General features: G+C 42.9%; 2 protein-coding genes across 2 annotated transcripts; one reads left to right on the plus strand and one right to left on the minus strand.

The window, feature by feature from the left end:
* Window positions 1-265: 265 nt before the first annotated feature.
* TXNL4B (thioredoxin like 4B) lies at window positions 266-23312 on the minus strand. Its single transcript, XM_073664690.1, has 4 exons — window positions 23171-23312; window positions 3361-3521; window positions 2242-2393; window positions 266-741 (listed from the first exon to the last, which is right to left on the minus strand). Exons 2-4 carry the CDS (start codon window positions 3490-3492, stop codon window positions 576-578), a joined length of 450 nt encoding a protein of 149 aa, XP_073520791.1. The 5' UTR covers window positions 3493-3521; window positions 23171-23312; the 3' UTR covers window positions 266-575.
* Window positions 23170-26569, plus strand: TRMT10C (tRNA methyltransferase 10C, mitochondrial RNase P subunit). Its single transcript, XM_073664689.1, has 2 exons — window positions 23170-23303; window positions 25012-26569. Exon 2 carries the CDS (start codon window positions 25035-25037, stop codon window positions 26292-26294), a length of 1260 nt encoding a protein of 419 aa, XP_073520790.1. The 5' UTR covers window positions 23170-23303; window positions 25012-25034; the 3' UTR covers window positions 26295-26569.
* Window positions 26570-27402: the final 833 nt, after the last annotated feature.

A 27402-nucleotide genomic window follows, 5' to 3' on the forward strand; every position in this document is an offset into this window, starting at 1 on the left:
CCTCTAGTAATTAGTAGAAGGTTGCTCAAATGACGTCAAGGTGGCCTACTACCCAGAAAAAGTGCTGGATATGCCACATGTAGTCATGTCACAGGGCTCTGGTCCACAAAACATGGAGAACTGACATGGCCGCTAGACCATGGTACTGCAAAACTTTTTGCTCAACTCTACAGTGCAGTATACTAGTGTATTGAGTGATATGTCCAGATCTTAACATGAACATTGCTAGCTACATCAGCACATTTATCATTGTAGTACACATTGACACAATCCTCCAATTTATTACACAAGTAATTAATACAATAAATGTACACTTGTACAGCATTCACATAAGCAGTTCAAATGGAAATTAAATACTATGCAGTACAAGCAAAATAAAGCTGTTATAAAAAAAAAAATCATGTGTATTAGCTTGACTGCATTAAAGTTGTCCATTAAGTAAGATGGCCTCTCATTCCTCGAGGATTCCAGTCTGCTGTAGCCAGTGTTCCTACTCATTTACTTTCGCACAAATATGAGCATAAATACAGAGCTTTTTCTCTTGTTTGATGGTGACTACAATGTCCTTGGCCACACTACACCCCCTGATACAAAAGGTCATATTTTGGAATGTTCTTTGGATCTATTGGACTTTGTACAATGAGCTTTCCACGCATTGCACCCCTGTAAACTACTTCAATGAGGTCAATAAAGTCTTGCTTCGTCTTGAAACTTCCTACAAACTTGGTATGATCTGGGGACCTGGAAAGCAAATTGTTTCATTAGGGCTTTTGTCTAAGCAATGACCACAGTGTAAAACAGTACAAGTTCAGGGTAGAATACAATTAGTACCATAAAATATCCCATGGGTCAGTTTCACATGGCCACAATAGAGACTATATGAGCCCATACATCGCTCTACGCACTATCTCATGCTGGAACACAGCGCTTCTTCCTGCAGAGCTTCAGAATTTTGCAAAGAAGGGCTTGCAAAAATCCACACGTTGGCTAGTCACAAATCCTTGAGACTTGTCCCATTATTTTTTTGTCTGACAGCATAAGATTTAATTGAGCCATATACACCTCGGTTTTAAGAGCAGATTTATGTCTGTTTGTGAGACTCAGAGCTTGTCCTATTCTCATCTGTTTTGCAGATTAGATTCTGCAATTAAAGGAAACCCATCATGTTAAAAAACAGTTAATCTGCAGGTTAATAGTGTTCTAAAGTCGTGCGGCCACCACACTGACAACCCGGCTACCAGGAGGAAATTAACTTTATTCATCCAGGTAGACTCCGGCTTTCAGTCATAGAGGCGAGGCTTCAGTCTCCGCTCATTACAAAGTGAGCAGTAGCTGTAATCACACCCTGGCACTGACTTGACAGCCGACTTTGCACTGATGCACTGCTGAGCCGGCTGTCAGTCAGTGCTGGGGGCATAGTGTACTGAGCGGTGACTGAAGCTACACCTCTATGACTGAAAGCCGGAGGAATAAAATTACATTTCCACCCGGTAGCCAGGCTTTCAGTGTGGCGCTCACACATCTTCAGAACGCTATTAACCTGCAGATTAACCCCATATCTAAAGGTTGTGTTTCTTTACATGCAGGGCGGTGGAGTCGGTATAAAATGGACCAACTCCGACTCCTAAAATATATAATAAATTGGGTACAGTAGTTCAATGCAGTTTGTGGGGAATATTTTTTTGGGGGGAAAGTTATGAAATGTCCTATAAATGTCTGTCCTGATCTAAGGGTCTAGACTTTTAGCTGAGATGAATCTGTGTGACAGTAAACTTATCACTTAAATATGAGCCATGTATGAGGGAATCGGAGTTAGAGTAGGTGTCATGGAAATTGAGGAGTCCAGGGTTTTGGCTTACCGACTCTACAGCCCTATTTACATGACAGGTCCCCTTTAAAGTCTATGAGGATCCATGTAAAATGGATGAGAAGCAGAAGACCTATTTTTTGCTTTAGAATGTAGCCCAATACTTTAAAAATTAGCCCTGCTATTAAGGATTTTTAAGTCTGCCATGTGTGAAAATACAATTCCAAGCCAAACAGGTTTCTGGCACACTTCACACTTGGGCAACACTACTCTGTAAACAAACAGCTGAGACCGCGATGGAGTAGCTACAGTGTGTTGAGGACTCCAAGTCTGATGTAATAAGTTATATAACTCATTCTAGTTGGGAAGGAAATGAATGATATTCCATTAGTAGATCCAATAAAAGAACAAATAACATGCTAATTTCACTTTACCCATAATCCACTTTCATATGTTGTCCATTAAAGAAAAAGACAGTAGATGGGATATAGCTGATATCAAAGTATTGGCGGTAGACCGGCACTTTGTCCACATCCACAAGATAAATGGCAGCCATTTTACTTAAGTCATGGGATGTCTTCGCAAGCTGAAAAGAAACCAACAAAGAGAAGATGTTAATAAGATACAATGGATATGGATTGGATATACCGTATATACTCGTGTATAAGCTGACTTTTTCAGCACATTTTTTATGGTGAAAAAGCCTCCCTCGGCTTATACTCTGGTCTATATATATAGTAAGTATATACTTGCTGTGGGAGGGGAGGGTGGCGGAGAGGCAGAGCACAGGCAGTAGCCGGCTGCTGCAGCTACCACGTGTGCTCGCTACTAAAGAGAACGAATATTCACTCCTCCATGCACATGGTAGGGGAGAGGAGTGAATATGTATTTTCTTTAATAGCGCACACTGTCAGCAGCGGCCGCAGCTCCTGCTGCGGCTCAACGATCCTCTGCCCGCTATTAGACAGTATGAATATTCACTCTTCTCCACTCCCATGGACGTGGAGAGGAGTGAATATTCATTCTCTTTAGTAGCGGGCTGCGGCCGCTGCTGACAGTGTGCGCTATTAAAGAAAACGCATATTCACTACTCTCCACGCCCATAGTCCCGGTGTGGAGAAGAGTGAATATCCCCACAGCTCACCTCAGCGTCTGAGGGTGCATGGCAGTGACGTCATGCACTGCTCAGATGCGGAGATCAGCTGCTGGCAGAATAGGACGCAGCGCTGGAGCAGAGGGAAGTGTATTATTTTCATGTGTGCAGTGATGGGGGGCCATGGATACTAGGATTGGGGAATGAGGGGGCCACGCATACCAGGATTGGGGGATTGAGAGGGCCACGCATACCAGGATGGGGAAATTTACCAGAAACTGCTGCATTTCCCACCCTAGGCTTATACTCTATTCAATACCCAGTTTTTTGTAGTAAAATTAGGTGCCTCGGCTTATATTCGGGTCGGCTTATACTAGAGTATATACGGTATGTGCAAAATACACCAGAAAAGCGTTTCAAACATAATGTAGTAGGTTTCAGGAAGAAATAACACACTTACAATATTATCGAGCTGCAAACAAACAGGATCGTCATCTCTTCCAAACCGGAGAACCAAGACCATCTCAGCTGTTGTTTTTATCACATGATCTATATCAGATTTACTACTTAATTTCGGGAGAAGAAAACTCATGATTTTCAAGGTTCGGCCTCAGATGGTTTCTAAAAAAAAGAGGAACGGAAACATTTAATAGCTAATTCAGGACTGTTCTTACATACAGGCTTTCTCTTAGCATGGTTTCACAAGTGACATGTTTAAAAGGATTGTCCCTTTTTAAAATGTTATTTAACAATAGGGTTGCAGAGATCTAAAATAATAAATGCCAATGTAGATGGCATGAGCGGCTGAACCCAGCGAAAGCTTCTGAAAGCTGTGTGAGGTCACTGCTGCAACCAATCATGAAAGAGTGGAGCAGCATCGGTGAGGCAGTCCTGGACCCGAGGAGGGTAAGTAACTGCCATGTTTATTATTTCAGATCTCTGCAACCCTATGGTACACTAAAAATATAAGAGACATTCCCCTTAAGAAAAAGGTTGTAGTTTTTTTAACTAAATGGAAGGGCAATAAAAAGAGAAGGATGTCAGAATTCTACTTCTCCTTCTTGCTGGTTCCACTACTTATTTTGGTTAAAAAAAAATATGCATTGAACAATTTGTTTTTTGTTTTGTCTTCAGGAGGGCACTGCCCCCATGTCTCCCGGATTCCTGTCGGTGGGCAGTGCATTACTGATGACTGACAGTTCGGACCAGAGACATGGTTGCGTAGCTGGCCTGAACTATGCATTCTTCGACACTTCAAGCAGTGGTAGCTTTACCTCTACAGCATTGGAAGAGCACAGGGACACTGAAGCTGGATCTGGCCAACTTCAGAATAGTGCTAGCAAATGGGTGGACTGAAGTAAAAAGCCAGGTTATCAAACTTAGGATTTAGTTTGGAAAACGAAGGTTTAGCCCCTTCACGACATCCACCATACATATATGGTGCCGCTATTTCTGGTCATCGCGCAGTGACCGTGTTAAGATGTCTGTTGTCCTGGACAGCAGACCATCCCTGTACGTCGCCCTAGGGGGGGCTGTACCGTTCCCCCCACCCCGTGTCGGCCATCGCTGTGATTGGCTGATCAATTCTGACCAGCAAATCACAGCGATTTGACAATAAAGTAAAAAAAAAAAATCAATGTGACACGCTGTGATTGGTGCTGTCTGAAACAGCATCAATCACAGCAGTCAAAATGGATGGGATGATCAATTTGGCACCAATTGGCTGAATAATAGTTAAGGACCAATCAGCACCAAAAGGGTTGATCTAAAATAATGATCTCCGGTCTGCACGCCATCTTTTCTTAAGATCTGGAGTGCAGAGTGGTTGTGTAGCATAGCCCCTGTATACCTGTCAGAAAAAGGAAAATCACTGGTGGCCAATGCGATCCTGCTACGATCTCCTGCATCTTCTGTGTCTCCTTTGCTGTGTGACCAATCTGTGATCACAGCAGCAGCAGTTTTCAAATCCTTGTTCCAGCTGCCCCCCCGTCCCTCAACCCCCAATTGACCTCCTCTCCTCAACCCCAAATCGATCTCCTCCCCAAAATGCATTTTTGGCGCCTTTTAAGTGCTTGCCTCCTGCATGCACACCCCTACAGTATTTTTTGCTCAGCATTGAGCATTTGCACACTTTTTTTTGTGACACTGTGTGCAGTTCTCGTGGCCACACTGCTCTGATCGGTATCGCTGCTGAACAGAGACTGCGCCAAAGGACTTTTTCTTTTTTTTGCTATAGGTAGAGTAGTGGACGTTGCAGTGTTCGTGACATCTGATTTTCTTGTAGAAAAAAAAATAATAGTAGTTAGTACCAAGTAGCTTTATAGGTAGGGAGGTAGCACATTAGGGAAGCGTACGCTGCAGTTTTAATGACGTCTGATTTTATTTTGCCGGAAAAAAATAGCACCGAGTATCTTCTTAGCTAGCACATAGGGGAGCGGACATCACTGCAATTTTTTTTTATACAAAGGCTTTTTTTTTAACTTCTACTGATTTTTCGTTTCATTTTTTTTTTCTTCTAAATGTTTCTCCTAAATTTTTACTTTTTTTTCTCTACTTTTTATAGTAAATTTAATAATAAATGATACCCTTTACACACGCCCCCACAATACACATGTAAGCACCACTTACACACACATCCCCAGTGTTTTGAAGAATCAAGAATACGCTATTCACCAGAGGAGGCATACACTTTCCTTGCCTTCGACACGGATTCAGGCTTGAGGAAGATCCCACATTTCTCTATTTTTCTTCTTCCTCATCCTCATCTAGTGAGGAAGGACCCCCAGCAAGGTAACCCCTACAGCAATCGATCCCATATGGACTGCCCCCTACCCCCCCACCCCCCGAAAACGATCAGCCTCTTATTCCGGATTTAATGGGCAGCTCAAAATTTTCTACAGTGCGGAAATAATAAATCTTATGGTGGTGCGGAAAAATTTATGTGCACATTAATTTTTCACCCAAAATCCCACATCCTCACATACCAGCTGGACCCCTGTAAATGCACTAGAAAGGATGACATTTTGGGGCATTGTGCTGCATATGGGCATAGTCAGAAAACCAGAGATTCGGCAGTACTGGAGTACTGATGTACTATATGTACTATACAACACACCAGTATTCTGTATGGCCATGAAAAGGACACAGCCATGGAGTCAGTAAGTCAAACCCCTGACTCCGACTCCACAGCCCTGCCCCACTACTGAGCATGTACATAAAGTGCAGCACAGATTCATCTCAACTGAAAGCCGAGATCCTTAGATCAGAAACAGAACAGACATTTATAGGACATTTCATGACTTTCACAAATTCTTACGAAAAAACTTACAACACCTCCTGCACTGTACTAATGAACCAATTCATTATATATTTTAGGAGTCAGTCGGTCCATTTTATATAGACTCAGACTGCACCAAAATGAACACCAACTCCACAGCCCTGTTTGAAGCAATCCAAAAATGTTAGCATTATAATGATAATGTGCAGTGTCCTCCCCGAGACTATCCTAACTTTGATTATCTATACAAAATTCGGCCAGTTTGCTGAGGCGTACAACCCCCAAAGGGACATCTGTATAGATGAATCTTTGGTTCATTTCAAAGGGAGACTAAAATTCCAGCCATACCTGCCGAGTAACAGGGCCAGGTACGGAATTAAACTGAACAAACTGCGAGAGTACCTCAGGGTGTACCCTCTACGAAGGGCGGGACACCCAAATTGACATTCCTGAATGCCCCTCCCCCGTCCTGGGGGTGAGTGGGAGAATTGTGTGGGAATTGCTGCACCCACTGCTGGATAAGGGTTATCACCTCTACGTAGATAATTTTTACACCAGCAACCCATTTTTCAAGTCCCTCTCTGTCAGAGGTACAGATGCATGTGGCACCGTGCGAAGAAATCAGAGAGGCCTTCCTAAGTAGCTAATCGGGCAACTGCTGAGAAAGGGTGTCCGCAAAGTATAAGGACAAGAGGGATGTCCTATCTTAACCACCATACACCGTGACAACAGCTCCCTTGTCACTATCCAAGGTACCACAACACAAGTCCCAAAGCCAGATTGTATCCTGGATTATAATAAATTCATGAGGGTTGCAGATCTCTCAGATCAGGTCCTCAAACCATACAGTGCCATGCAAAAAGCTAAAGTATAGTACAAAAAAATGGCAGTTCACATTGTACAGATGGTACTGTACAAGGCTTTTGCGCTGTTAAGATCTAAAGGCAATATGGGGACCTTCCTTCAGTTTCAGGAGGTAGTCATGAAGGCCCTAATGTTTGGCACTCAGGAAGGTGAAGGTCCCAGTACTTCTGAAACTGATGGTGCCTGTATCATACCAGGTCAACATTTTCCCGGTGAGATTGCCCAAATTGCAAAAAAGGGAAGATCACAAAAAAATGCAGAGTATGCTCCAAGAGGGGAATCTGAAAAGACACAATTTACCATTGTGAAACCTGCCCTGAGAAACCTGACCTTTGCATTAAGGATTGCTTCAAAGCGTACCACACATACATAAATTAATAACATTTGGTTTTACCTTGTTAACACAACACACATTCATAGTCTGATGTACTCGGCACAACTTACACATACCTCCAAATTATAAATTCATACTGTACATCAGTAAAACCAAAGTCATTATTATCATTACTATAACTAGGACTCTAGATAATTCCTTGCGGGGTGTAGTTTCCAAAAATTGGGTCACTTTTGGGGTGTTTCCCCTGTTTAGGCACATCAGGGGCTCCCCAAATGCGACATGGCACCCGTAAACCACTCCACCAAAGCCTGCAATTAAAACGTCACTCCTTCCTTTTGCAGCTCGGCAGTGTCTCCAAACAGTAGTTTTCCTCCACATATGGGGTGGTATCGGTGTACTCAGGAGAAATTGCACAACAAATTTTGGGATCCATTTTTTCCTGATACCCTTGTGAAAATAAAAAAATGGGGCTAAAATAACATTTTTGTGGAAAAAATGTGATTTTTTTTATCTTCATAGCTCAACGTCATAAATTTTTGCAAAGCACCTGGGGTTCAATGTGCTCACCGTACATCTAGATAAATTCCTTGAGGGGTCTGCTTTCCAAAATGGGGTCACTTGTGGGGAGTTTCCACTGTTTAGGCACATCAGGGGCTCTGCAAATACAACATGGCGTCCGCTATTGATTCCAGACACTTTTGCGTTACAAAAGTCAAACGGTGGTCCTTCCCTTCCGAGTGCCCAAACAGTAGTTTTCCCCCACATATGGGGTATCAGCGTACTCAGAAGAAATTGCCCAACAAATTGTATGGACCTGAGCATGACAGCGTGATGCTGTCACGCTCAGGTCCGCATAGCAGACAGCCAATCCGAGGATTGCGAGTAATATGGCAGTCTGACTGAATCAGTGACGTCAGTGCCAGGTTGAGCGGGAATATGGGTGGGGGAAGGAGGGAATATATTAATTTCGCATGTACTTAAGCTTGACTTGCTGGCGTGCGAGTATAAATTTTCCGGGACTTACAGCAACACAAAGGGGCAACAAAGCAATAAAAGTTACATAGCCTCAAAGGGCTGCCCGAGCTCTATTTTAGGATACTATTGGTATGGTACCAAAAAATAACATGACAAATTCCCTTTAAAGGGTTAAATCAGCAGTAACATCCTGTATCACACAAATTTCACAGCCATTTCTGACTACAGATGACAAAGTAATCCAAAATGGTGATGTTTGGTGATGGCAGCATAGCGAAACAAGGTTACAGGGGGATCGGCTGCTGCTATCACATGTGCTGCTGGACACTGAGCATAAGTATGTAACTTACACCAGTGCTCAGTATACAGCAGCGTACAATAGGTTCTGTAGTGGTGTCCCCACTGCAAAATGAGACCCTGCTGTAGAGTGATCACTGATATAAGGTGTATTTAGACACACAGACTGCATATACTACAGCTATATAGGTGTACAGAGCCTACTCTATACGTTACACAGTAGGTATATAGGCGTGCAAAGCCTACTCTATATGTTACACTGTGGGTATATAGAAGCACAGAGCCTACGCTATACGTTACACTGTAGGTATATAGGAGTACACAGCCTACTCTATACGTTACACTGTGGGTATATAGGAGTGCACAGCCTACTCTATACGTTACACTGTCGGTATATAGGAGTACAGAGCCTACTCTATAAGTTACACTGTCGGTATATAGGAGTACACAGCCTACTCTATATGTTACACTGTGGGTATATAGAAGTACACAGCCTACTCTATAAGTTACACTGTCGGTATATAGGAGCACAGAGCCTACTCTATACGTTACACTGTCGGTATATAGAAGCACAGGGCCTACGCTATACGTTACACTGTAGGTATATAGGAGTACACAGCCTACTCTATACGTTACACTGTAGGTATATAGAAATACACAGCCTACTCTATACGTTACACTATGGGTATATAGGAGCACAGAGCCTACTCTATACGTTACACTGTGGGTATATAGGAGTACACAGCCTACTCTATACGTTACACTGTAGGTATATAAAAATACACAGCCTACTCTATACGTTACACTGTAGGTATATAGAAATACACAGCCTACTCTATAGGTTACACTGTGGGTATATAGGAGTACACAGCCTACTCTATACGTAACACTGTGGGTATATAGGAGTACACAGCCTACTCTATAAGTTACACTGTCAGTATATAGGAGTACACAGCCTTCTCTATACGTTACACTGTAGCTATATAGGAGTACACAGCCTACTCTATACGTTACACTGTGGGTATTGTAAGGCAGCGCTAGTCATCATAATGGGGGTTACTCGCTGCACCGGGTCAATTAAGGCACATAAGCAATGTATTTACGCTTTTCTCACAATGTTGCAGTTTATTACATAATAAGCCACAGTTCACCGGGTCCAACTCCGTGGCACGCCGACACACATATCTACAATATTCATGAGACAAGTGGCACACAGGCCCACTTGCTCCAGGTTACAGCCTACGGCAAGGTAATAAATTATCAATGTCCATAACACAGTCCATGTAACAAAGTGTATTACCTTTGCCGGGTTTTAGCTGCTACAGTCCGTTTATTCCGCCACCACTGTGGCTTTGCGGCTTTCCCAGGTGGGGGTCTCTAGCCGTCGTCCCCTCGTAGGCTACTGGTATGTCTTCCACACTTGACATCCAGCCTGCGCCTTTCAGGGTTCTTCACCAAGCCGGCTCTCCCTCAAAGGCCACTGACATCCACGCACAGGATCCAGGCTCGGCCTTTCAGGCTGCCAGGCTTCACTCTCGGCCTCCGTAGGCCTCTCACAAACGGTGTCCCACACACACGGAGCACAGGCCTCACGCCTCACACACCTGTCTCAAATTACCAGGGTTTATATATCCTGTGCACACACAAACTGACAGGACCTTGCTGATGTCACAGTCATGTGATCAGTCAGCAGTGTGTATAGGTCCTGTGTGCTGTCCCAGTCATGTGTACAGACCTTTACTGTGCATACAGGACCTGTGTGATGTCACAGTCATGTGACCAGTCACCTGAGGGGAGAGGTATATGGTCAGGTAAAACACATCCTAGACCATTACCGTAATGCAAGCACGTCGCTGCATTACAGTATATAGGAGTACACAGCATACTCTATACGTTACACTGTCGTTATATAGGAGTACAGAGCCTACTCTATAAGTTACACTGTCGGTATATAGGAGTACACAGCCTACTCTATACGTTACACTGTGGGTATATAGGAGTGCACAGCCTACTCTATATGTTACACTGTGGGTATATAGAAGTACACAGCCTACTCTATACGTTACACTGTCGGTATATAGGAGTACACAGCCTACTCTATACGTTACACTGTGGGTATATAGGAGTACACAGCCTACTCTATACGTTACACTGTCGGTATACAGGAGTACACAGCCTACTCTATACGTTACACTGTGGGTATATAGGAGTGCACAGCCTACTCTATACGTTACACTGTCGGTATATAGGAGTACACAGCCTACTCTATACGTTACACTGTGGGTATATAGGAGTACACAGCCTACTCTATACATTATACTGTGGGTATATAGGAGTACACAGCCTACTCTATACGTTACACTGTGGGTATATATAGGAGTACACAGCCTACTCTATACGTTACACTGTGGGTATATAGGAGTACACAGCCTACTCTATACGTTACACTGTCGGTATATAGGAGTACACAGCCTACTCTATACGTTACACTGTGGGTATATATAGGAGTACACAGCCTACTCTATACGTTACACTGTGGGTATATAGGAGTACACAGCCTACTCTATACGTTACACTGTCGGTATATAGGAGTAGACAGCCTACTCTATACATTACACTGTCGGTATATAGGAGCACAGAGCCTACTCTATACGTTACACTGTCGGTATATAGGAGCACAGAGCCTACTCTATACGTTACACTGTCGGTATATAGGAGTACACAGCCTACTCTATACGTTACACTGTGGGTATATATAGGAGTACACAACCTACTCTATACGTTACACTGTGGGTATATAGGAGTACACAGCCTACTCTATACGTTACACTGTCGGTATATAGGAGCACAGAGCCTACTCTATACGTTACACTGTCGGTATATAGGAGTAGACAGCCTACTCTATACGTTACACTGTCGGTATATAGGAGTAGACAGCCTACTCTATACGTTACACTGTCGGTATATAGGAGTACACAGCCTACTCTATACGTTACACTGTCGGTATATAGGAGTACACAGCCTACTCTATACGTTAAACTGTCGGTATATAGGAGTACACAGCCTACTCTATACGTTACACTGTGGGTATATAGGAGTAGACAGCCTACTCTATACGTTACACTGTCGGTATATAGGAGTAGACAGCCTACTCTATACGTTACACTGTCGGTATATAGGAGTAGACAGCCTACTCTATACGTTACACTGTCGGTATATAGGAGTAGACAGCCTACTCTATACGTTACACTGTCGGTATATAGGAGTACACAGCCTACTCTATACGTTACACTGTGGGTATATAGGAGTACACAGCCTACTCTATACGTTACACTGTGGGTATATAGGAGTAGACAGCCTACTCTATACGTTACACTGTCGGTATATAGGAGTAGACAGCCTACTCTATACGTTACACTGTCGGTATATAGGAGTACAGAGCCTACTCTATACGTTACACTGTGGGTATATAGGAGTAGACAGCCTACTCTATACGTTACACTGTCGGTATATAGGAGTAGACAGCCTACTCTATACGTTACACTGTCGGTATATAGGAGTACACAGCCTACTCTATACGTTACACTGTCGGTATATAGGAGTACACAGCCTACTCTATACGTTACACTGTCGGTATATAGCAGTACACAGCCTACTCTATATTTTACACTGTAGGTATATAGAAGTACACAGCCTACTCTATACGTTACACTGTCGGTATATAGGAGTACAGAGCCTACTCTATACGTTACACTGTGGGTATATAGGAGCACAGAGCCTACTCTATACGTTACACTGTGGGTATATAGGAGTACACAGCCTACTCTATACGTTACACTGTCGGTATATAGGAGTACACAGCCTACTCTATACGTTACACTGTCGGTATATAGGAGTACACAGCCTACTCTATACGTTACATTGTCGGTATATAGGAGTGCACAGCCTACTCTATACGTTACACTGTGGGTATATAGGAGCGCACAGCCTACTCTATACGTTACACTGTCGGTATATAGGAGCACAGAGCCTACTCTATACGTTACACTGTGGGTATATAGGAGCACACAGCCTACTCTATACGTTACACTGTGGGTATATAGGAGTACACAGCCTACTCTATACGTTACACTGTCGGTATATAGGAGTACACAGCCTACTCTATACGTTACACTGTCGGTATATAGGAGTACACAGCCTACTCTATACGTTACACTGTCGGTATATAGGAGTACAGAGCCTACTCTATACGTTACACTGTGGGTATATAGGAGCACAGAGCCTACTCTATACGTTACACTGTGGGTATATAGGAGCACACAGCCTACTCTATACGTTACACTGTGGGTATATAGGAGTACACAGCCTACTCTATACGTTATACTGTCGGTATATAGGAGTACACAGCCTACTCTATACGTTACACTGTCGGTATATAGGAGTACACAGCCTACTCTATACGTTACACTGTGGGTATATAGGAGTACACAGCCTACTCTATACGTTACACTGTGGGTATATTTAGTACACAGCCTACTCTATACGTTACACTGTGGGTATATATAGGAGTACACAGCCTACTCTATACGTTACACTGTGGGTATATAGGAGTACACAGCCTACTCTATACGTTACACTGTCGGTATATAGGAGTACACAGCCTACTCTATACGTTACACTGTCGGTATATAGGAGTACACAGCCTACTCTATACGTTACACTATCGGTATATAGGAGTACACAGCCTACTCTATACGTTACACTGTGGGTATATAGGAGTGCACAGCCTACTCTATACGTTACACTGTCGGTATATAGGAGTACAGAGCCTACTCTATACGTTACACTGTGGGTATATAGGAGCACACAGCCTACTCTATACGTTACACTGTGGGTATATAGGAGTACACAGCCTACTCTATACGTTACACTGTCGGTATATAGGAGTACACAGCCTACTCTATACGTTACACTGTCGGTATATAGGAGTACAGAGCCTACTCTATACGTTACACTGTGGGTATATAGGAGCACAGAGCCTACTCTATACGTTACACTGTGGGTATATAGGAGTAGACAGCCTACTCTATACGTTACACTGTGGGTATATATAGGAGTACACAGCCTACTCTATACGTTACACTGTCGGTATATAGGAGTACACAGCCTACTCTATACGTTACACTGTGGGTATATATAGGAGTACACAGCCTACTCTATACGTTACACTGTGGGTATATAGGAGTACACAGCCTACTCTATACGTTACACTGTCGGTATATAGGAGTACACAGCCTACTCTATACGTTACACTGTCGGTATATAGGAGTAGACAGCCTACTCTATACGTTACTCTGTCGGTATATAGGAGTACACAGCCTACTCTATACGTTACACTGTCGGTATATAGGAGCACAGAGCCTACTCTATACGTTACACTGTGGGTATATAGGAGTAGACAGCCTACTCTATACGTTACACTGTCGGTATATAGGAGTAGACAGCCTACTCTATACGTTACACTGTCGGTATATAGGAGTAGACAGCCTACTCTATACGTTACACTGTCGGTATACAGGAGTACACAGCCTACTCTATACGTTACACTGTCGGTATATAGGAGTACACAGCCTACTCTATACGTTACACTGTCGGTATATAGGAGTACACAGCCTACTCTATACGTTACACTGTGGGTATATAGGAGTACACAGCCTACTCTATACGTTACACTGTGGGTATATAGGAGTAGACAGCCTACTCTATACGTTACACTGTCGGTATATAGGAGTAGACAGCCTACTCTATACGTTACACTGTCGGTATATAGGAGTACAGAGCCTACTCTATACGTTACACTGTGGGTATATAGGAGTAGACAGCCTACTCTATACGTTACACTGTCGGTATATAGGAGTAGACAGCCTACTCTATACGTTACACTGTCGGTATATAGGAGTACACAGCCTACTCTATACGTTACACTGTCGGTATATAGGAGTACACAGCCTACTCTATACGTTACACTGTCGGTATATAGCAGTACACAGCCTACTCTATATTTTACACTGTAGGTATATAGAAGTACACAGCCTACTCTATACGTTACACTGTCGGTATATAGGAGTACAGAGCCTACTCTATACGTTACACTGTGGGTATATAGGAGCACAGAGCCTACTCTATACGTTACACTGTGGGTATATAGGAGTACACAGCCTACTCTATACGTTACGCTGTCGGTATATAGGAGTACACAGCCTACTCTATACGTTACACTGTCGGTATATAGGAGTACACAGCCTACTCTATACGTTACATTGTCGGTATATAGGAGTACACAGCCTACTCTATACGTTACACTGTGGGTATATAGGAGCGCACAGCCTACTCTATACGTTACACTGTCGGTATATAGGAGCACAGAGCCTACTCTATACGTTACACTGTGGGTATATAGGAGCACACAGCCTACTCTATACGTTACACTGTGGGTATATAGGAGTACACAGCCTACTCTATACGTTACACTGTCGGTATATAGGAGTACACAGCCTACTCTATACGTTACACTGTCGGTATATAGGAGTACACAGCCTACTCTATACGTTACACTGTCGGTATATAGGAGTACAGAGCCTACTCTATACGTTACACTGTGGGTATATAGGAGCACAGAGCCTACTCTATACGTTACACTGTGGGTATATACGAGCACACAGCCTACTCTATACGTTACACTGTGGGTATATAGGAGTACACAGCCTACTCTATACGTTATACTGTCGGTATATAGGAGTACACAGCCTACTCTATACGTTACACTGTGGGTATATAGGAGTACACAGCCTACTCTATACGTTACACTGTGGGTATATAGGAGTACACAGCCTACTCTATACGTTACACTGTGGGTATATATAGGAGTACACAGCCTACTCTATACGTTACACTGTGGGTATATAGGAGTACACAGCCTACTCTATACGTTACACTGTCGGTATATAGGAGTACACAGCCTACTCTATACGTTACACTGTCGGTATATAGGAGTACAGAGCCTACTCTATACGTTACACTGTGGGTATATAGGAGCACAGAGCCTACTCTATACGTTACACTGTGGGTATATAGGAGTAGACAGCCTACTCTATACGTTACACTGTGGATATATAGGAGTAGACAGCCTAATCTATACGTTACACTGTCGGTATATAGGAGTACACAGCCTACTCTATACGTTACACTGTGGGTATATATAGGAGTACACAGCCTACTCTATACGTTACACTGTGGGTATATAGGAGTACACAGCCTACTCTATACGTTACACTGTCGGTATATAGGAGTACACAGCCTACTCTATACGTTACACTGTCGGTATATAGGAGTACACAGCCTACTCTATACGTTACACTGTCGGTATATAGGAGTACACAGCCTACTCTATACGTTACACTGTCGGTATATAGGAGTACACAGCCTACTCTATACGTTACACTGTGGGTATATAGGAGTGCACAGCCTACTCTATACGTTACACTGTCGGTATATAGGAGTACAGAGCCTACTCTATACGTTACACTGTGGGTATATAGGAGCACACAGCCTACTCTATACGTTACACTGTGGGTATATAGGAGTACACAGCCTACTCTATACGTTACACTGTCGGTATATAGGAGTACACAGCCTACTCTATACGTTACACTGTGGGTATATATAGGAGTACACAGCCTACTCTATACGTTACACTGTGGGTATATAGGAGTACACAGCCTACTCTATACGTTACACTGTCGGTATATAGGAGTACACAGCCTACTCTATACGTTACACTGTGGGTATATATAGGAGTACACAGCCTACTCTATACGTTACACTGTCGGTATATAGGAGTACACAGCCTACTCTATATTTTACACTGTAGGTATATAGAAGTACACAGCCTACTCTATACGTTACACTGTCGGTATATAGGAGTACACAGCCTACTCTATACGTTACACTGTCGGTATATAGGAGTACAGAGCCTACTCCATACGTTACACTGTGGGTATATAGGAGCACAGAGCCTACTCTATACGTTACACTGTCGGTATATAGGAGTACAGAGCCTACTCTATACGTTACACTGTGGGTATATAGGAGTACACAGCCTACTCTATACGTTACACTGTCGGTATATAGGAGTACACAGCCTACTCTATACGTTACACTGTCGGTATATAGGAGTACACAGCCTACTCTATATGTTACACTGTCGGTATACAGGAGTACACAGCCTACTCTATACGTTACACTGTCGGTATATAGGAGTACAGAGCCTACTCCATACGTTACACTGTGGGTATATAGGAGCACAGAGCCTACTCTATACGTTACACTGTCGGTATATAGGAGTACAGAGCCTACTCTATACGTTACACTGTGGGTATATAGGAGTACACAGCCTACTCTATACGTTACACTGTCGGTATATAGGAGTACACAGCCTACTCTATACGTTACACTGTCGGTATATAGGAGTACAGAGCCTACTCTATACGTTACACTGTGGGTATATAGGAGCACAGAGCCTACTCTATACGTTACACTGGGGTATATAGGAGTAGACAGCCTACTCTATACGTTACACTGTCGGTATATAGGAGTAGACAGCCTAATCTATACGTTACACTGTCGGTATATAGGAGTACACAGCCTACTCTATACGTTACACTGTGGGTATATATAGGAGTACACAGCCTACTCTATACGTTACACTGTGGGTATATAGGAGTACACAGCCTACTCTATACGTTACACTGTCGGTATATAGGAGTATACAGCCTACTCTATACGTTACACTGTCGGTATATAGGAGTACACAGCCTACTCTATACGTTACAATGTCGGTATATAGGAGTAGACAGCCTACTCTATACGTTACACTGTCGGTATATAGGAGTACACAGCCTACTCTATACGTTACACTGTCGGTATATAGGAGCACAGAGCCTACTCTATACGTTACACTGTGGGTATATAGGAGTACACAGCCTACTCTATACGTTACACTGTCGGTATATAGGAGTAGACAGCCTACTCTATAAGTTACACTGTCGGTATATAGGAGTACACAGCCTACTCTATACGTTACACTGTCGGTATATAGGAGTAGACAGCCTACTCTATACGTTACACTGTCGGTATATAGGAGTACACAGCCTACTCTATACGTTACACTGTCGGTATATAGGAGTACACAGCCTACTCTATACGTTACACTGTGGGTATATATAGGAGTACACAGCCTACTCTATACGTTACACTGTGGGTATATAGGAGTACACAGCCTACTCTATACGTTACACTGTGGGTATATAGGAGTACACAGCCTACTCTATACGTTACACTGTGGGTATATAGGAGTGCACAGCCTACTCTATACGTTACACTGTCGGTATATAGGAGTACAGAGCCTACTCTATACGTTACACTGTGGGTATATAGGAGCACACAGCCTACTCTATACGTTACACTGTGGGTATATAGGAGTACACAGCCTACTCTATACGTTACACTGTCGGTATATAGGAGTACACAGCCTACTCTATACGTTACACTGTGGGTATATATAGGAGTACACAGCCTACTCTATACGTTACACTGTGGGTATATAGGAGTACACAGCCTACTCTATACGTTACACTGTCGGTATATAGGAGTACACAGCCTACTCTATACGTTACACTGTGGGTATATATAGGAGTACACAGCCTACTCTATACGTTACACTGTCGGTATATAGGAGTACACAGCCTACTCTATATTTTACACTGTAGGTATATAGAAGTACACAGCCTACTCTATACGTTACACTGTCGGTATATAGGAGTACAGAGCCTACTCCATACGTTACACTGTGGGTATATAGGAGCACAGAGCCTACTCTATACGTTACACTGTCGGTATATAGGAGTACAGAGCCTACTCTATACGTTACACTGTGGGTATATAGGAGTACACAGCCTACTCTATACGTTACACTGTCGGTATATAGGAGTACACAGCCTACTCTATACGTTACACTGTCGGTATATAGGAGTACACAGCCTACTCTATATGTTACACTGTCGGTATACAGGAGTACACAGCCTACTCTATACGTTACACTGTCGGTATATAGGAGTACAGAGCCTACTCCATACGTTACACTGTGGGTATATAGGAGCACAGAGCCTACTCTATACGTTACACTGTCGGTATATAGGAGTACAGAGCCTACTCTATACGTTACACTGTGGGTATATAGGAGTACACAGCCTACTCTATACGTTACACTGTCGGTATATAGGAGTACACAGCCTACTCTATACGTTACACTGTCGGTATATAGGAGTACACAGCCTACTCTATATGTTACACTGTCGGTATACAGGAGTACACAGCCTACTCTATACGTTACACTGTCGGTATATAGGAGTACAGAGCCTACTCTATACGTTACACTGTCGGTATATAGGAGTACACAGCCTACTCTATACGTTACACTGTCGGTATACAGGAGTACACAGCCTACTCTATACGTTACACTGTCGGTATATAGGAGTACACAGCCTACTCTATACGTTACACTCTCGGTATACAGGAGTACACAGCCTACTCTATACGTTACACTGTCGGTATACAGGAGTACACAGCCTACTCTATAAGTTACACTGTGGGTATATAGGAGTACACAGCCTACTCTATACGTTACACTGTCGGTATATAGGAGTACACAGCCTACTCTATACGTTACACTGTAGGTATATAGAAGTACAGAGCCTACTCTATACGTTACACTGTCGGTATACAGGAGTACACAGCCTACTCTATACGTTACACTGTCGGTATATAGGAGCACACAGCCTACTCTATATGTTACACTGTGGGTATATAGGAGTACACAGCCTACTCTATACGTTACACTGTCGGTATATAGGAGTACACAGCCTACTCTATACGTTACACTGTCAGTATATAGAAGTACACAGCCTACTCTATATTTTACACTGTATGTATATAGAAGTACACAGCCTACTCTATACGTTACACTGTCGGTATATAGGAGTACACAGCCTACTCTATACGTTACACTGTCGGTATATAGGAGTACACAGCCTACTCTATACGTTACACTGTGGGTAGATAGGAGTACACAGCCTACTCTATACGTTACACTGTGGGTATATAGGAGTACACAGCCTACTCTATACGTTACACTGTGGGTATATATAGGAGTACACAGCCTACTCTATATGTTACACTGTGGGTATATAGGAGTACACAGCCTACTCTATACGTTACACTGTCGGTATATAGGAGTACACAGCCTACTCTATACGTTACACTGTGGGTATATATAGGAGTACACAGCCTACTCTATACGTTACACTGTGGGTATATAGGAGTACACAGCCTACTCTATACGTTACACTGTCGGTATATAGGAGTACACAGCCTACTCTATACGTTACACTGTCGGTATATAGGAGTAGACAGCCTACTCTATACGTTACACTGTCGGTATATAGGAGCACAGAGCCTACTCTATACGTTACACTGTCGGTATATAGGAGTAGACAGCCTACTCTATACGTTACACTGTCGGTATATAGGAGTACACAGCCTACTCTATACGTTACACTGTGGGTATATATAGGAGTACACAACCTACTCTATATGTTACACTGTGGGTATATAGGAGTACACAGCCTACTCTATACGTTACACTGTCGGTATATAGGAGCACAGAGCCTACTCTATACGTTACACTGTCGGTATATAGGAGTAGACAGCCTACTCTATACGTTACACTGTCAGTATATAGGAGTACACAGCCTACTCTATACGTTACACTGTCGGTATATAGGAGTAGACAGCCTACTCTATACGTTACACTGTCGGTATACAGGAGTACACAGCCTACTCTATACGTTACACTGTCGGTATATAGGAGTACACAGCCTACTCTATACGTTACACTGTGGGTATATAGGAGTACACAGCCTACTCTATACGTTACACTGTGGGTATATAGGAGTACACAGCCTACTCTATACGTTACACTGTGGGTATATAGGAGTACACAGCCTACTCTATACGTTACACTGTCGGTATATAGGAGCACACAGCCTACTCTATACGTTACACTGTCGGTATATAGGAGCACACAGCCTACTCTATACGTTACACTGTCTGTATATAGGAGTACACAGCCTACTCTATACGTTACACTGTCGGTATATAGGAGTAGACAGCCTACTCTATACGTTACACTGTCGGTATATAGGAGTAGACAGCCTACTCTATACGTTACACTGTCGGTATATAGGAGTAGACAGCCTACTCTATACGTTACACTGTCGGTATATAGGAGTAGACAGCCTACTCCATACGTTACACTGTCGGTATATAGGAGTAGACAGCCTACTCCATACGTTACACTGTGGGTATATAGGAGTACACAGCCTACTCTATACGTTACACTGTGGGTATATAGGAGTACACAGCCTACTCTATACGTTACACTGTCGGTATATAGGAGTAGACAGCCTACTCTATACGTTACACTGTCGGTATATAGGAGTACACAGCCTACTCTATACGTTACACTGTGGGTATATAGGAGTACACAGCCTACTCTATACGTTACACTGTGGGTATATATAGGAGTACACAGCCTACTCTATACGTTACACTGTGGGTATATATAGGAGTACACAGCCTACTCTATACGTTACACTGTCGGTATATAGGAGTACACAGCCTACTCTATACGTTACACTGTCGGTATATAGGAGTAGACAGCCTACTCTATACGTTACACTGTCGGTATATAGGAGCACAGAGCCTACTCTATACGTTACACTGTCGGTATATAGGAGTAGACAGCCTACTCTATACGTTACACTGTCGGTATATAGGAGTACACAGCCTACTCTATACGTTACACTGTGGGTATATATAGGAGTACACAACCTACTCTATATGTTACACTGTGGGTATATAGGAGTACACAGCCTACTCTATACGTTACACTGTCGGTATATAGGAGCACAGAGCCTACTCTATACGTTACACTGTCGGTATATAGGAGTAGACAGCCTACTCTATACGTTACACTGTCAGTATATAGGAGTACACAGCCTACTCTATACGTTACACTGTCGGTATATAGGAGTAGACAGCCTACTCTATACGTTACACTGTCGGTATACAGGAGTACACAGCCTACTCTATACGTTACACTGTCGGTATATAGGAGTACACAGCCTACTCTATACGTTACACTGTGGGTATATAGGAGTACACAGCCTACTCTATACGTTACACTGTGGGTATATAGGAGTACACAGCCTACTCTATACGTTACACTGTGGGTATATAGGAGTACACAGCCTACTCTATACGTTACACTGTGGGTATATAGGAGTACACAGCCTACTCTATACGTTACACTGTCGGTATATAGGAGCACACAGCCTACTCTATACGTTACACTGTCGGTATATAGGAGCACACAGCCTACTCTATACGTTACACTGTCTGTATATAGGAGTACACAGCCTACTCTATACGTTACACTGTCGGTATATAGGAGTAGACAGCCTACTCTATACGTTACACTGTCGGTATATAGGAGTAGACAGCCTACTCTATACGTTACACTGTCGGTATATAGGAGTAGACAGCCTACTCTATACGTTACACTGTCGGTATATAGGAGTAGACAGCCTACTCCATACGTTACACTGTCGGTATATAGGAGTAGACAGCCTACTCCATACGTTACACTGTGGGTATATAGGAGTACACAGCCTACTCTATACGTTACACTGTGGGTATATAGGAGTACACAGCCTACTCTATACGTTACACTGTCGGTATATAGGAGTAGACAGCCTACTCTATACGTTACACTGTCGGTATATAGGAGTACACAGCCTACTCTATACGTTACACTGTGGGTATATAGGAGTACACAGCCTACTCTATACGTTACACTGTGGGTATATATAGGAGTACACAGCCTACTCTATACGTTACACTGTGGGTATATATAGGAGTACACAGCCTACTCTATACGTTACACTGTGGGTATATAGGAGTACACAGCCTACTCTATACGTTACACTGTCGGTATATAGGAGTACACAGCCTACTCTATACGTTACACTGTCGGTATATAGGAGTACACAGCCTACTCTATACGTTACACTGTGGGTATATAGGAGTACACAGCCTACTCTATACGTTACACTGTGGGTATATATAGGAGTACACAGCCTACTCTATACGTTACACTGTGGGTATATATAGGAGTACACAGCCTACTCTATACGTTACACTGTCGGTATATAGGAGTAGACAGCCTACTCTATACGTTACACTGTCGGTATATAGGAGTACAGAGTGTTGTATACGTTGGCAGTCGGCGCTCCCGTCCTCCAGTGCTGCCCTGCAGGGTGTCGCCGCCGATGATGACATTACCTAGGCTCCGCACATAGTATCAGTCTGCAGCAGTCTATGAGCTGTGGAATCTATCACTGGGGAAGGAATAGAGAGCTGCACCGGAAGTGGAAGTGTCTGCGGCGCTGCGCGGCGGGCATGTGTGGAGCAGCAGGTACGTCTGTGCAGACATGGAGGGCTGTAGGTAGCACGCAGTGGTCATGGCGGCTGCCCGGTGACCTGTGCCCGGCCCGTGGGGTCTGTCAGTGCTGGCTAGAAGTGACCTCTGCAGGAGCTGCCGGTGACCTTCCTAATGCCCACTAAGGCATCTGCTAGGCACAGCCACATCGTGCCCCTAGTGTCAGCAAGTAACCCCTTCCCTCTCGGGCAATTGGTTGTTTTTCACTTCCCATGTTCCTTCCATTCTTCTTAGAGGCCTCACTGTTTTGTGGATACAGCCATATGGGGGCTTGTTTTTTGAGGACAAGTTGTAGTTTTGAATAACACCATTGTCCCATCAATTGGCTCAAAAGACGGGAAAAGTTGGGTGAAATAGTGAGAAAAGCCCTTCATTGCTGTTTGGTGTTTTGTTACGCTGTTCATTGTTCAGTAAGAAAAGAGCGGGAAATGGTCGGTGTGATTATGGCAATGCCTTGGGCTACTGATGAGTTGTTTGTGACCCGTCCTGCACAAAGTGCTGGCTCTTTTCTGTGAATGATGGGAGCCGGCAACCCCCTTCCAAGTATAGGTGCTCGGTGCACCATGGTGTGGTCAAACATTTAAAGGGATCCTGTCATGTAAAATAACGCTATTAACCTGCAGGTATGGGATTAATCTGCAGGTTAATAGTGTTCTGATACCACGCGACTACCGCACTGTGAACCTCGCTATCGGGAGAAAATGAACTTTATTCCCCCCGGCAGCCTCGCTCTTTCAGCCACAGTGGTGGCTGTCAGTCTTTTTTAATTATGACCCTTCGTCAATTAGGGCCATGTCTATAATGTAATGTATTAATGATGGATGTTTAACAATAAGATATGCCTAATTCATTAAGAGGCACACGCCATTTGGCGAATTAGGCACATTTTATCACTGGCTTAATCCTTGCCGGATCTGTTACTCCAGTCATGGACACCACAATTTTTAATGACTTTGCCATGCTCCATAATGCCCCAGATCCAACTATTTTGGCAGACCTGGCCAAAACTGTCAATGAAAACACCAAAGCTTGCAAATTTTTTGCACATCCTCCTAAACACCTTGATAGACCGGAGCCGATATTGCTGACCTCATAATTATGTTGACAGAAAATAAAAATGTCTAACTCTTAAAAAAAAAAAAAAAAAAATGCAGTGATGAAAAAATAGAAGCTTTTGCAAAATCACTCCCCAAAAAAGTGCATTTTAAATTTATCTATAGATTTTATTGTAACATCTAGCTGCTGCATTTTTAGCCTCGAAAATTGGAAATGATCAATAGGAAAATCTCAGCTTTTTTTTTTTGCACAACACCATGATTATAGTATTTTGAGTACAGGATGCGTGATTTTAGCTAGATGAGACTTGTGCGGCAGCAGAATCATGCAATAAAATCTGTATTTAGCAGTATTCATATTTGCAGACCCCAAAAAAGGAAGCTACACACTATAAAAGTACATTATTCTGCACCTAGTCACATGCAAATACCACAAGAATGTAGCATAAATGTGCATTGGCGCATAATGGATCTATGGTCGGAGGTCATTGGGATTGGCCATCTGTATACAGGCCTCCTTGCTCTCACTGATGAAGGCACATGCTGGAACCTATTTTATTACTATATTAGTTTAAACTTGCATTTTATTTTATGCAGTATTTTAAAATAATCTTTCTGTTTTCTTTCAGTCTAATTTTCACAAAGCCTGGACATGGGGTTCATGAACGCATTCCTACGAACCTTTAGGTGTTCTACAGTCCACGTTATAATTAAGGAAGGTATAAATAGACAGCACCCCTTAAGAATCTCTCACCAGCTCATGCAATGCAGAATGTTGACACTGACCCACTGCACAAGGAACCAAGAGAAGCCCAGTGTTTCCGAAAAGTTAGATCTGGACACGTGGAAAAATATTTTAAAAAGTGCTGCACAAAAGACTGAAAGTGAAGAAAGTGAGCCAGAAATTGAAGAAGAGTCCACCATTGAAAGTATGCAGAAGCTTGTTGACATGTGGAGACTGGCAGGAAAAGCCATACCAGACTCCATTGGCACAGAGGAGCTACAGGCTCTTCTGGAGCTTCCCACAAAGTCATCCAGAAAAAAATACCTGAAACAACTCCACTTTAAAGAGCTAAACAAGAAAAACAAGCAAAAAAAGAAATTAGAAAAAGAGCAGTCAAAGAGTGGTGTTGAGATTAACACTGAGAAGCCAAGTACCTACTTGCTAAAGTTCAGGAATAGGTCAGAGGATTGCTTTGAAGCATGGCGTTGTGCCCAAGCTATGATATTTGGGCAACCACTAATATTTGATATGGCTTATGAACGTTACATGTCTCAGAGGGAAATGGAGAACACGGTGAGTCAAATTCAGATGTGTGACGGCTTCAACAAAAGCTCCAAGGAACCCTTTCATCTTCATTTCTGTAACCTACAACCCAATGGTCCATACCATAAAGAGTTGGTGAAACGTTATGACGGTGCCTTTGATAACCTTTTGATAACTACCACTGAAAAATCTCACGTCGACATCTTCCCCAAGGATCGACTGGTTTACCTCACGGCTGACTCTCCAAATGTGCTCAAGACATTTGAGCACGATAAAATTTATATCATTGGGGCTTTTGTTGACAAAAGTCAAAAGACTGGAGTGTCTTTAGGAAATGCTAAGCGGCTACAGTTAGCCACAGCACGGCTACCAATAGATAGCTTCCTGAAGTGGACCCGTGGAGGCAAAAATCTCACTCTTAACAATGTGATTGAAATCCTGATGACTGTTAAGGACACTGGAGACTGGAAGACAGCAATGTCCTCTGTTCCAACCAGAAAACATGATGGATTAAGGGAAAGTCGTAAATCTGAGCAAATCTTGTCAAAAAATGCTAAAACATACGAGTTACTGAAACAGAAAGCCTCAAAGGCTCAAAAAGAGACCCAAAATGGGCCTAAAAACTGGTGGCAAGAGAGTGATTAAAGCAATATATAATCAAAAACAGTAAATCATACATTTTTCACTTTTGTTACTTTTGTTCATTTACTTTGTTGTGTAAGTGCACACATGGTGACATAAAACATAGGGCTAGGCTTCATAGCAGCATAATAACCTTAGAATAGTCTCTATGTTGCTATGCCTAACATTTTCTCTTCTGGTATGATGTCTAATAGAGTGCTCCTATCAACCATGCAGCAAGGCAGTGTAAATAAATATAGCCATAGGCCCCACTTTATCATGACCAGTGTCCAACCTGTGTCGTGTGCCTCGCAACAAATCTTACTCCAGTTGGGGACTGGAGTAAGACTTTTAGCAAAAGGTATGCTACAGCGTTTCCCATTCTGCTCCATCTTCACCTATTTTGGTAGAGCTGGATGAAATTCACATTGCACAAAAGTTTTGCGACATTTCAAAGCAACTTACGCCAGAATTTTGGCATAATCGCTTTTATAAATCAGGGTCTAAGTGTCTGATTTTAGAATTCTTACTGAGAAACTGATGGGTCCACGTGACCAGGGCTGTGGAGTCGATATAAAATGGGCCGACTCCTAAAATATAGAATAAATTGGGTACAGTAGTACAATGCAGAATGTGCTGTAAATTTTTTCATAAGAATTTGGGAAAGTTATGAAATGTCCTATAAATGTCTGTTCTGTTCCTGATCTAAGGAATCTGTGCTACACTTTATGTACATGCTTAGTAGTGGGGCAGAGCTGTGGAGTCGGAGGTTTGGCTTACTAACTCCACAGCCCTACACATGACAGAGACTTTTACTCCTGGATTTTGTTGAGAATCCCACAGCAAATTCTGTATGTTCTACATGTGGATTTTGTTGTGGGGGTCACTGCAGGTTTCACCCATTCGACATTAAAGGGGTATTCACATCTCATACATGTGTGGCATTTCCACAGGATATGACCTAAATTGTTAATAGATGTGGGTCTCACCTACGGAACCCACCTCTATCTAGATAATAGAGTTTGCCGCATGCTGATTTCAATGAAGGTGTCAGATTTCCCATACAAATTAATTGAAATTCCTCAGGCTCATTTTAAAGCCAAAGCAGTTAATTAGGGAAGATGAGGGCAGA

Source organism: Phyllobates terribilis, unplaced genomic scaffold (genome assembly GCF_046119375.1).
Source record: "Phyllobates terribilis strain yellow unplaced genomic scaffold, ASM4611937v1 Scaffold_2__4_contigs__length_985480577, whole genome shotgun sequence".
NCBI lineage: Eukaryota > Metazoa > Chordata > Amphibia > Anura > Dendrobatidae > Phyllobates > Phyllobates terribilis.